At 37.6% G+C, this 12,509-nt stretch overlaps 1 protein-coding gene across 4 annotated transcripts in view; it reads left to right on the top strand.

The window, feature by feature from the left end:
* Positions 1-12,509, top strand: part of TBCD (tubulin folding cofactor D) — a 131,372-nt gene that overhangs the window by 96,847 nt on the left and 22,016 nt on the right. For all 4 annotated transcript variants that reach the window (XM_075111043.1, XM_075111040.1, XM_075111042.1 and 1 more), the window contains 6 exons: positions 2,247-2,365; positions 2,790-2,881; positions 3,770-3,910; positions 8,591-8,674; positions 10,033-10,191; positions 11,100-11,238. In XM_075111043.1, the coding sequence (XP_074967144.1) occupies positions 2,247-2,365; positions 2,790-2,881; positions 3,770-3,910; positions 8,591-8,674; positions 10,033-10,191; positions 11,100-11,238 (734 nt within the window). The remainder of the gene's footprint in view (positions 1-2,246; positions 2,366-2,789; positions 2,882-3,769; positions 3,911-8,590; positions 8,675-10,032; positions 10,192-11,099; positions 11,239-12,509) is intronic.

Genomic DNA, 12,509 nt, shown 5'->3' with positions numbered 1-12,509 from the left:
TCATGGCGATGTAGCCATGATGGTCTAGGGACATAATTGGAGTTAGATTTGCAGACACAGGCAAAATTTTTCATCAGACTTTCTGGAATGATTTACAGAATAGAATTGTGAGTTGGAAATTTGTCTGTTCTAAAAAATCTGTAGTCATCTCTGTCTTGATTATACTTTTATTTGGCCTTCTACTGCTCTAAAGCCTCTTCCACAATAAAAGAAAGGGACATTATATATGCAAGCATCTTTTAAAAGAAAAAAAGAGTTCTGTATTTCCGTCACTGTGCCAGGACAAAATATATATTTCATGACCATTAAAATCTGTACGTTACGAGATTGAAATCCACCACTAGAAATCCTCCCCGTGATGTCTGATGCATGTATGTGTGGAAGCTACAGTGCAGAAGACATTCAGTGGCAATGCAGGTGCCTTAGATAAATCTGTTAAAGCAGGTCTAAACATGATTCAGGGGATTAAGGGGGGAAAAAAAGGTTTTGGTAAAATTTAACCAGTGTTCCACTACAGCTTGACAGATTAAAATGAAAACACAAAGATAAGTGATTCAGCATTCTGAGCCTGTCCCTATAAGACTGCAGTTCTGTTGAATCACTTCTTTTGCCTCTGTTTCTTTTCACCTTTTCTTTGTTTTATTTTTTTCTGTCTTAATGTGTTCTGGTTTGGTTTTGATGACTTTCTCTTTAATATTCTTTCAGGATGGGTTCTGTTGAATTAATATTGTAGACACTTCATAGGCCATGTTGTTTTATGAAGCTGAAGACTCTTAGAAGAATATTAACATTTGCATTACCCTCGCTAGCATAATTACTAAGTAGTTATAAGTAAAGAGCGGCTCGTTTGCTAGTTGTCATGTCTTAATTTTATGTCATTTGGCTAAAATGTCAATCTTAAATTTACATCAATCAAAGGGAAGACTGTCATAGTCTTACTGAGATCATCTTGCTGTCTAAGCAAGCATTTCATCTTCCTATGGCCTCAAGACTCTATCTTACACTCCAGTGGTTTGGAAAATTTTAAATAATAGATGTACTTATATAAAGGTATTGCTAACCTCTGGACAGGGTACTAGTTCCCTGATGTGAGGAACTAGTTGAGGCCTGTCGATTGCACAGGGATTTAAATTAAAAAAAAAAAAAAAAGTCAGTCATGAGTTATGATTAATGTGTAGTTTCTTCTGGTGACTATTCTTTTTTCCTCTAGCAAATATTGCTTAATCATTAAATCTTAGATGACAGTAAGCAATGGCCCAATTATGTAATCTTCCTAGGGTCTCTGATGCTTTTTCTTTGAAGATTAAAAAAAAAATGCATATTCAGACCACCTTTCTCCTTTTTGAACCAGAGCTGTGCTTATTGCAGCTCTCTTGGTTGTTCTTAGAAGCTTTTCTGGAGTACCTTGTTCTTCTCTGATTTTACAGAAGAGTTTAATGTAGTACTGAAAAATCTGGTAAAGGAAGCATTGTCTGTTAAGTCTATGATAGACTACAGTAGAAATACGTAGACAGCTTCCTCAATTCTTTTTTTTTTCCTTTTTTCTTTTGTTATTCATCCTCATTTTCCTCTTTGTATCACTTTAGGAGGCTCAATGATGAAGTATTTTTGTGCCCAGTTCAGTTTATCCTTTTTCCTTTTGTCTCTGCTACTGTTTGTAGAGCCCTTGTCCATCTGCTGTCATGTAACAACGCGCAGATTCTGAGCACAGTAGCCCTGCTTCCAAGTGGTCGCTAATTTTTGAGCTTTCTCCTACACAAAGCCCAACTTTGTTTTTGTCTCTACATAAAAGTGGCATGATGTGATCTTATTGCTTAGGTATGATCCATGTATGCGTTTAAATCCTGAGTCCAGTTAAGACTTTTTTTGGGGAAAACTGTTGAATAACAGACCTTCATGAATCCAGAGACATCTCTTTCGTAACACAGGGTGCTTGTCTAATTGTGGAAAATAATGACCTGTAAATATAAGAGAACTTGTTTCCCTAGACTATGACTAGGATTAGACTGTCAAAAATCTGACTTGATATATAGAAAATAAAAATTCATTCATTTAACAGTGAACATCCTAATTTATTTTTTCTGTAGGAAATTAAAGTTATTCTGTATTTCAGTTTATTGAATTATAAAATTTTCTAGCTGCTCTTCTTGGGGGATCTTCTTCTGTTTTACTTTTTTTTGTTAGCCAAATAGGTGATGATAGTGGTGCGGTATTTGCTTTTCACTCTGCAATTGTATTTTTGCTAGATGAGCTGGTGACACAGTATGTTTCAGAACTACAAAACACAGAGGAAATGATTCGTTGTGGCTTTTCACGAGCGCTTGGGGCCCTTCCAAGATGTCTGCTAAAGGGCAGGCTCCAACAGGTGAGAAAATATGATCATTACAATGAGAAGAGGGCACAGAGTATTTTGAATGAAACCTATGATCGTAATCAAATAATAATGATCGTAATTAAAGGTCTTTGTGAAAGGGGTTTGGATTGTAATGTACGGTAACTCCAGAAAATCGTCATTAATTTAGCTTGCTGTAGATTCTGATAATTAAAGTTTAGTCCTGCTTTAGTAGTGTTAATGGAAAAGCAAGAAATTGAATTATCCTTTTGCTATGGAACATTTGTCCAAAGGGAAAAGTGAGGCATGCTGACAGGTCGTGATGAGAAACCAAACACTGTTGACTGCTTGGTTCTTTCATATGTGATTAAGCTCATCTTAATATTACATCTAAATTTAACATTTATCATAAATAATGCATTGGATTTAAATATATCAAATTTTATATTTTTTTCAGGTTTTAGAAGGTTTGAAAAAAGTTACCTTGATTTCCCCTGCAGACGTGAGCTTTGCAGAATCCAGAAGAGATGCCCTAATAGCAATTGCAAAGTATGTTAAGCATGTTTATTTTTGACTAATTTTAATTCTTTCTCTAGAAGTTTTCTTCTGTTCATTCTGCTTTCTGCTGTAGTGTGGTTTGTGAAATCAGTTACGCTATGACATACATACATTTAGCAAGGAACTGTGTGCATCTCCATTATTCAATATTTCTTTGATTCAGAGGATTATCACACATTTGATGGTGTTGTGGATTTTTAAAATCAATTAACTGAATACCTAGACTGTATTTTAAAGATTTTAAAGTTCGCCTTTCTCATGGGCTGCATTTTAGTGAGCTTTAATGAGGAGGAAGACTGTATGGTTTTTTGACCATAAGAAGAACGAATAACAAGAAGAAAGAAATTGCACTTTTTCTCTAAAGGAGTATTTTCTGATGTGCCACAGTGGAGTTAGTGTTAACAGTATCTAGTGTATATGCTCTTGAACTGTTACAATGCAAAATAAAAAAAACAACAATCCTTTCTGTTAACTATGCCTTCAGTGTAAAGAAGTTTGTTCATGTCAAATTCAATGCACATTATATTAGTCCTTTGCTCTTCTTGCTTCCTCCATTTTAAGGCGAGTTCAGAAACTGGCAGGTACTTGAAGCATGTTCCTTTTTGTATTGTTATAGATGTAGAAACAGGCTGCTTATCTATTGAGCTGTTTTGCCTTGCCAGTGTTCCTTTAAACCTGACCACTGGTCAGAAATCCTCAGGTTAAATACATTACAGTAGGCTCAGAAATATTCTTCATACTGTTTGTAGCAGATGTTATAGGTATTTAGAAAATTGTACGTCCAGGGAATTTTACCAAGCAGCAGAACAAAACTATGATCTTAATGTTTCTCCTTGCTGGTGTGGTATCCGCCCCCCCTGCCATTTTGTCTTTTTAAAGGGTTTGCCAGACAGTAGGTGTAAAGGGAGAAGGATCCCAGGAAGAATATGTCTGCAAAGACAACGTTACTCAGATTTATGCTACGCTACTTACTGGTGTGACTGACTACACCACAGACAGCCGAGGAGATGTTGGAGGATGGTAAGATGCCTTACAAACGGAGACTTAAACATAGCTGTTGTGTTCGAAACGGATGTCTTTTCAAAACTTGTTAGAAATAGATAGCTCCAGGCTTTTGGAGATTTGAGTATAGATAAAAGTACACTGAAGGAAGAGGAGTAGAAAGTGAAAGGAGAGGCTGACAAAAATTTGCCCCGTGCCTCGAAAGTTAGGAAGGTGGGTACTGTTGTGTTTTAACCTGAAGTTCAGCCTTATTCTGTTTTTGTGGATGACATTCTTTTATTTTAGTGAATATCTGGAATGTATTTAATTGTAAAAATGTACAGAGATTTAAGCCATTACTTCTGTTTCTTTGAAATAATACGTTTACTCCTACCTAGTGAACTCTTACTGTACGTTCGTGTTGTGGGGACTTTTTGCCAGGAGAGGGAGCAGTTGCATAACGTATTGGTGACAAAATTTCCAGGCTAGTAACTAACCAAGATGGATAAAACCTTTATTAATTGTGCTGCAGTATTACTGACTCTTTTCTAAGTTTAGGTGTTCAATGATTTAAGCTATTAAATTGCAAGAAGAATTAAGTTAGAAAGCTGTAGGAATATAGCATTCCACGTGGTAGTTACAGGGTGAGAAACTATGTGAAATATGGACCTTAGAGAGCAAATGAGTGCTAAGGAAATGTACAGGCCCTCTTAACAGGGTGCTTTTCTGCATGTGTTTATGAGCACAGATATGGCCAGCCTGAAATAGTGCTTATTAATAAAAAGTATTAAATTAGGAGAAATCAGGAATTAATCCAGTATCTGCAGATTTTAAATCTATGACAATTTTACTGCTATGTAGAAGGCTCAGAGCAGTAACATTTAATCCTTGTATAGAGAAGCCATAAACTTAAGAAAATTAATGCAATAAATTAATTTTAATTGTCTGTTAGTTGTTGGAAGTTGATCTTTAGTAAAATGCTGGTTTTGACAAAGACTTAGTAATTTTATTGTCTTAATCCATAATTTTAATTTGAAAATATGCAGATATAGGTTGCTTCTAGATACAATTCTATACATAAAGAACAGCCCTGTGTAACAGTATGGGTAATACTGTTTGTATGGTATGGTAATATCTTAGTAATATATATGTGACCTGCCTGGCAACTATACAAAGCATCTCAGGGTGCAGAGATGCACGTTCAGGATTGCAAATTAACAACCTGTTGATTGTTCAGATCTAGTATCTGGCTATGCTTTTGTTATGTACCAGGCAGGAAAGGGGGAGTGCCTGAAAAGTACTGGTATGGAATAGCTTTGTTTGTTCAAAAGATTTCCACATTTTCCCAGTTTATTGAAGAAGCTCTTGTCTAAAAGTGCTGAGTCACATGAAGGGCTTTGGTGTTTAGTTTCAGTCATATCCTTGCACAGTGTTTGTATGAAATAACTTTTTAGACATTTTTTCAGTCACTATCCTCTTCCCTGAAGGGTGTTTTCGACAGTAGTGTATGGACATGAAACATAATTTCCTTTTAATTTAATTTAGTGCCATCTACTAGGTTGTGTCTGGCAGCTGAGACTCAACAGGTGAGGAGGGGTAGAAGGCTACTGAAATGCAGGGCTCCAAGCTAGGTATGTTGTGGTTCTGGCAGAGCTCACAGGCGGTGGTTGTGACCTGCGATGGTAACTGCTGACTTGGGAAGGCTGCAAAGGCAGAGAAGTTAGCTGTGCCTTGCAGGGGAGGGTGTGCACTCCTCCTTGCTTGTCATACTTCCTTCTGGAGCCAAACCAGTCTCAATCACTTGCTTGCTCCCTCCTCCCTGCTGCAAGCAAAACAGTCCAGTTCTGGAGCATTGGCTGCGTTCAGCTTCGGCGGCCATGCATAGCATGCTGATCCCCGTTCAAATCCGGTAGAGTAATACACGATGCCAAGTATGCATTGTGTGAGTTCAGGAACTTTTTGTTTAGGCTCAAATTTCTGGTTATGTCTGTTTTAGAATTCTGTCCTACTCGCTCTTGATTTTAGCATCGTTATTCTATTTGGTAGCTCAGGTTTGCTTTAAAAAAAGAAAAAAAGGTTAATTACAGTGGCATTCACCTGTTCAGGATTGTTTATTAGCTCGAACACAAGGGCAGGTGCTGTGAAGTACATTTGGAATTATCTTGAGGAATGGGAGCAACTATAACACACCCTATAACTTACTGTTGTCTTATGTAGGAAGAAGAGTTGTGATTCTTGTGCAATATGTATCATGCTAGAGTTTTGCATTGCCGGCAAATATCAGGTAGTTTATTCTGCTGTCAAACGTGAATGCTGGTACTCTACCAAGTCATTATCAGTCACTGAGAGCTCATAAGTTCCAGCGTGAGTTGCAATAGTTATTTATAAGTACTCTGTCTTTGAACAGAAAGTGAAGTGTAAGTTCTACAGTAGGAGAAAGATACTTTGTGCCATGTTAGTATTGGGCAAGTTTTTTAATTGACTAGCCTTGTTGCTTTAGGGCCCTTCAGTACAATATTTACAAATGTCTTGGAAAAGTACAAAGGTCAAGTAATCCAGACTACTCTTATCAGCCTGAGTTAGTATTTGTGTGTTTGTGTTTTTCTTGTTTTATATAATGATACCCAGCTCCTCAGCCTTCAGTACTGGTTCCTAAAATTGTCATACAACAGGGAAACAACAACACAGGACAAGAAATCAGAGGAAAGTAGGTGTGTTTGACATCTCAAACTTAGAAGAGGAGGAAAGAAGGATGCAAACTAGTAAGGATCAAGAGCAGGTCGTTCCAGCTTGCGCAAGGGAAGAAGGAGCTTGGCTCTCCTTCTCCTCCTTCCTCGGCCCAAAAAGAAGCAAGAGGGAGGTGAATAGGTCTCTTGTTCACAGAATACAGTAACGCAAGAGTGACACAGGTGTAGCTGAAAGAAAACGTAAGAGCAGCCATAGAGGGTGGGGAGTCAAAGGGAAGCGATACTAAACTTTTTGCTTTCCAAATTAGGCAAGATACTGAAGTAGATAAGAACCTGATTAAATATAATTAGTTATTCAGATTAACTTCCACATCTAGCAGCTCTCACTTCAGTTCCCCATACCTAGTGTGTTTCTTTCTATGTCTAAAAACAAAACAAAACAAAACACCCCCCAAAACTCTACAAAGTGGAAATTCTCAAAGAAATCCTGAGGAAATTAAATTCCCAACTGCCATTAGAATCAAAGTGCTTTGAGGACCAGATTCTTTTAAAGCTGCTTTGGCAATGCCAGCCAAAGTCAAGAAATATGTAAATTAAAGGGGGAAGGGGAATTCTTTCTCATAGCAAGCTATTGGCTGCTAAATACTTTTGTGGCCTCTCAAATACGCTTGTTTTCTCATTCTGAGTCTTCTAAACCATTGACTAAGATGAAAGATATGGGGAGAATTGACATTTCTCTGGAGAGACCTTGTCTTTGGCGTGTAATTTTTGTCCTTCTTTAATGGAATCGTGGGAAAGTTTAACAAACTTTACTTTCCATATGCAAACTCTACATTTCTTTTGACAGATTGTTTGCTGGGACTTGTCCAATCTGTCTACAGGTGTTCAACATGAATATCTAATAGTCAGATACTATATGAAAAAGTAGGAAAACATCCTTTGATGAAAGATTGGCAAACTTGTATTAAGCTACTTAGGGAAAAATGATGTAATTTACCTTTTTGACCATTATAACAAATGTCCCACCCAGTTTTAGATTGCAAAGGCAATTATTTTCAGCTTGTTTTGGAATTAGAAACAGGAGCGTTTCTTTTCACAGTAGGCAGGCGTACCTTTTAAAATATTTCAATATTTTTTCTTTTTAATTATTAGTACTAAGAAAGGATGACATTACCATGAGTGACTAACGTGATGAATGTGCTGGTCCTGGTCTTCTGCCGGATCATGTAACTAATTGAGGATCTGCCATAGTGCTGCTCATATCTTAAGAAACTACTTTTAACAGCTCATGTATTGACAAGGCATGTGGTTTAAAACAAGTGTATTGATTTTGGTTTTTGGTTGAAATTACACTCTTCATCCTTCTTTTGTATTGATACTATATTTAGACATTTTGAAGGTAGAAAATCTTCAGCATATAGATAATATGCATTTCAAGAATAAACTAGTGTTAGTTTATATAATCTTTTTTAAATAAAACTAATTATTGCTGAGCCACTTAAGCCATTCTGAATCACTTTGTTTAATATTGGAAGTATTAAGCCAGAAAATTTACAAGAATAGGACACTTAATGCTTAAATATCTTGTCAAAATGTGGGCTGGCCTTTTTAGAAGATGATTTGAAGCAGATGAAGGACTTAGGTTTAAATACATCTACTTGCACACTGAATATTACTAGTTATATAACTACACGAATATAACTAAATAGTTATTAATCCTAACCTTCTTAAAATAAAGAATCAACCTCACAACATCTGGCTGGAATAAAAAAATGAGATGGTGAGGCAGGGGGCTTGCCTGGAAACGAGGGTGACCGTTGCACCCTCTGTGCAAATGTGGGTCTCGCTTTGCAGAACGGGGCTTGGGGGTGCAGCGGTACACAGCCCTCTTCCTCCCCAAAACGCGATAGCTGCTCTCAGGGGTCAGCACTGTTATTGTTTTGAATTTTTGCCAGTGTCTGTTTAACTTAACTGCCGATGTATTTCTTTAAATAGATAGTGATGTAACTACTCCCGTGTTCTGTTTCCACAGGGTACGTGAAGCTGCTATGACAAGTTTAATGGAAGTGACGCTTCTGCTGGTTCAGAATGAGGCCAAGTTAATTAATGCCAACATGTATGCTGCTTGTACTCTTTCTGTGTCTTCTCTCTTATAACTGCATTCCAGTCCATACAAGAAAGCGGTGCTTACATACTCTATACTTACTCCCTTATTGAGTGTGACAGAACTTTTGACAGAAGTGCACCAAGCTTACACCCGTACAGATGCTGAGAATATTTTATGTGTTTTTCCAAGAGACTAAGCTTGTTGAGAGAAACTGGGTGGCAGTCCCACCTTCGAAATACAGTGCATCTGTGGGATTTGGTCTATACTTGCAATGTCTGTGGATCTTGCCAGTATTGTTCACTTAAATAGAAAGCAAATTTGCTGGCTTACCCAGAGCATCACATCACTAATTTGGAATGTGATAAAATGTTCAGATGTGTTTGTATTCATTTCTGTCTTCTTTGTAGAATTATTAGTGAGGAAATACAGAAAAACATAATTTACACTGAGCTTCTGATTTTCAATTTCATGATACATTACTCCTAATAGTAAAAGAAAACCCAAAGCTTACTGGTCTTTATAGGTTCACCTGCAGCACAGCTTTCCTAGTAATGGTGTTGGTTTATAGCCAGAGCATGCCCAACGGTTACCTGAATATATATATAATTTCTTTCTTAATTTAAAAAACCCAAACTTTGAAGTAAAATACTGGACTCTGTAGGAATATACTACTCAACCAGTGCTCGCTGTCCAGAGGCTTCCTCCTATGGGTCTGTCGCCAACATAGGTTATTCACATGAACTTAGAAAAGCATTCCTGCCAGTTGGATCATGTTTTGTAAATATTCTGGGTCTTGCTGTAGCTGAAGGAATTGTAGCTGCTTTTACTATCATTTGTTATCCTTTCTGATGGTGTAAAGGCCCTTGTGGAACATATTATTGCAGCTGAGAGTTTAGTTATGAACGTAGGCAAAATAGGATATGGTTAAAAACTGGCCAGAGGCGAAGAACTGATTAATTTGGGATATGTGAGATTTAGGACAGACCTTGTCCTCAGCTACATGTGCAATTTTCTCAATTTTCTACTTGAAAATGTGCTTTTCTCAAGGTTCCTGCTCTATTTTCATCTGAAATGTAGCAGTTCCTCCAAATCATAAAGCACCTTTGTATCTTTTAGGATGAAAGGTGGTATGTGAATACCAAATACTATGTAATATTAACAACATGACATTTTTGATTGACCTATCAACGACAGAGCTTTAAAGATTCTGTCACCGTATTTGATGTCTTAAATCCCTTGTACGTTCATTACAAAGAGTTAAATCAGAATACTTTCATAGCAGGATATTTTTGATATTGTTGAAACAATTTTAATTTAAATACATTCTACTGATTAAATTATGTGAATAATTGTTTTCTTCTTTGTAGCTGCAGACAGATTATGTGCTGGCTGGCTCAACAGTCGGCTGAAAAAATAGATAAATTTCGAGCTCATGCAGGATCCGTGTTCCTTGCTCTTTTACATTTTGACCGTCCCCCAGTTCCACACATACCTCATCGAGAAGAGCTAGAGAGGATATTTCCAAGGTAATATATTGAAGAAGGTGTCCTAAACCAGTGAAAATAAAAAGATGAATGCACACAGTTACACCTAACACAAGCAACCCAATGTAATTTCTGTGCCCAAATGCCTACTATGTGTATTGAGGAATATTTGGTGCTGTTTGTTGGAATTTCATTGAAGTGTACAATGAATATGCATAAACATATAAAATAGAACTTCTTACTGCAAGAAGTAAGTGTTAAATGAGTGTGTGTCAAAAACCATAGTTTCTGAAGGAGATAGGTCTTACGTGGTCGTGCTGCACAAGTCTTTCTCTGGATCAGCCCGAATTAATTTCAAACCCCTCAGCCAGTTTCATGGTGGATGATAGAGTTCGTGTCAGTAGCAGATAGCTGGGAGACCATTGGTAAAACAGATCTGCTGGGAGCTGTGTTTTGGTAATCCAGCTGTTTATGAAATGGCTGGTTTATAATCTCATTTTCTCTTCATAATGTGAGAGCTGGAATTTACTGGCAGTCCCCTCTCCTGATTTGTTTTTTCCCTGACTGGAAAACACTGATTGATCATAATGATAATTTTTAATGAATTGTATTATTTTAACCAAGCTGTAGTTGCAGTAGTTTTCCAAGATGGGATCCTTAGTTAAAGTAAGAGTGAGAAGAACCCATTTCTGAATGGTGATTATAATACCTGACTGGGATGAGGAAGGTCCGCCTTTGTGTCCCCGTTCTGTTCAGCAGAATCTCAGCCTCCTGTAACCCAACAAGTGCTCACTCTGCTAGACTGCTGAGTGATCTGTGGTGGGGTGTCTGTGTGCCAGCCTTTCCTGGGATAAGTCTGTCTTTCTATCGGTTGTTGGTGGGAGAGAACTGGGAATGGAATGCCAGAAGGACACCCCTTATTTTCTTGTGTTTCCTTCCCCTTTCCCCAGGTCAGAGAAGGAGACTCTAAACTGGAATGCCGCATCAGAAGCTTTCCCTCGAATCACCCAGCTTTTGGGTTTGCCAACATACCAATACTATGTGCTTTTGGGTCTCTCGGTGTCCGTTGGAGGATTAACGGAGACAACGGTAAGAAAGCAGTGGCGTTCCTGTTTGGTAGGAGAATGCATTTACTTGATAAAATTGGTGACTAAGCATTTAGTCTGTTACAGTGGATATTGCAGATAATTATTTCTATGAGAATGTCAGATGTAAAATTTTTAAAAGAAATCAAGTCATACTGATAAATCTGATGGGCTTTATATTTTTTTGTATTTAAAAGTATGTCCTGAAGTTACTGAGCATGCAGGAAACAAGGAGTAAGGACCTTTTTTTTTTTCTCATTTCCTGGCCTGATGGAAGCTGAGTGTTCCAGCCTGTTGGCTCAGTCAGCCTCGTATGTTTATTTGCTCACCTTTCAAAGCTGTTAACAGAGGAAGAGCCATTCATCCTGCTAAATGTTGTGGCTAAATGCAAGGTGATTGCTCTTTTTAAATGAGCTGAATCCCTGTGTTCTTTTTTTTTTTTTCCCCCCAAAAATGATACAAGGTGTTAATTAGTATTTGTCAATATGTGTTACAGTATTTTTTTGTTGATTTGGTATGCTTTCTAAAAAAGAACCAGAGAGATACCAAAAGTTACCTTACAAAGAAATACAATTCAGATGTCTGAGTCCTCTGAGCTTTGCAATCTCTATTTCATTCTTCTGGGCATGAACAGTATCTTTATCACTGGTTTTGGTAGTCTGTTATGCTGCCAAAATCTTCAACACTGTATTATAATTTTAGTGTCTCCTTCTGTCCTTCTATTACAGCTTGTCTTGCTAGTTTCTGAATTCTTAATTTCAGCTATTTGGCTTCAAACTTTTTGTTATTTGATTTGATATAGCCAAAGATATAACATATATGAAAACAGCTGTTGGGGTAAGGACATGGTTCAGTATGAGATTCAAAATGACACTGCAGAGAAAGACCAGTAGCAGAATATTCTGGACTGCCAGTTAAATCTTTAAATTGCAGTAGCCCTGTAACAGCAGCAGGAGGTCATGAGTCAGCACTCCAACAGTGTTTAAGAGTGTTTCTAATTAAGATTGCTGTCTCTAATTAAGAAAGCTGGTAGAAAAGTGGTAGGTGTCAGGCAATGTAGTTTTTGTGGAGAGAGAACAGCTCCGGCTGGGTTCACAGAAGAAAGGAGGTAATCATTTCGAGCTTGTCTCCCGCAGCTTCCACTTTTCAATCTTACTATGAGCCGTTTAAAATATGCCCAAATGATGGTTTCTGCCTGGTGCCATGGGTTCTGTGCTGGCGAGCGAGAGATGCCCATATGCCTCTGGGTTTCATGTAGCTGAGAATTTGGTGTCT

The sequence above is a fragment of the Phalacrocorax aristotelis genome, chromosome 16, assembly GCF_949628215.1.
Source record: "Phalacrocorax aristotelis chromosome 16, bGulAri2.1, whole genome shotgun sequence".
In the NCBI taxonomy this organism is placed as follows: domain Eukaryota; kingdom Metazoa; phylum Chordata; class Aves; order Suliformes; family Phalacrocoracidae; genus Phalacrocorax; species Phalacrocorax aristotelis.
This window is presented reverse-complemented; position numbering and strand designations above follow the sequence as displayed.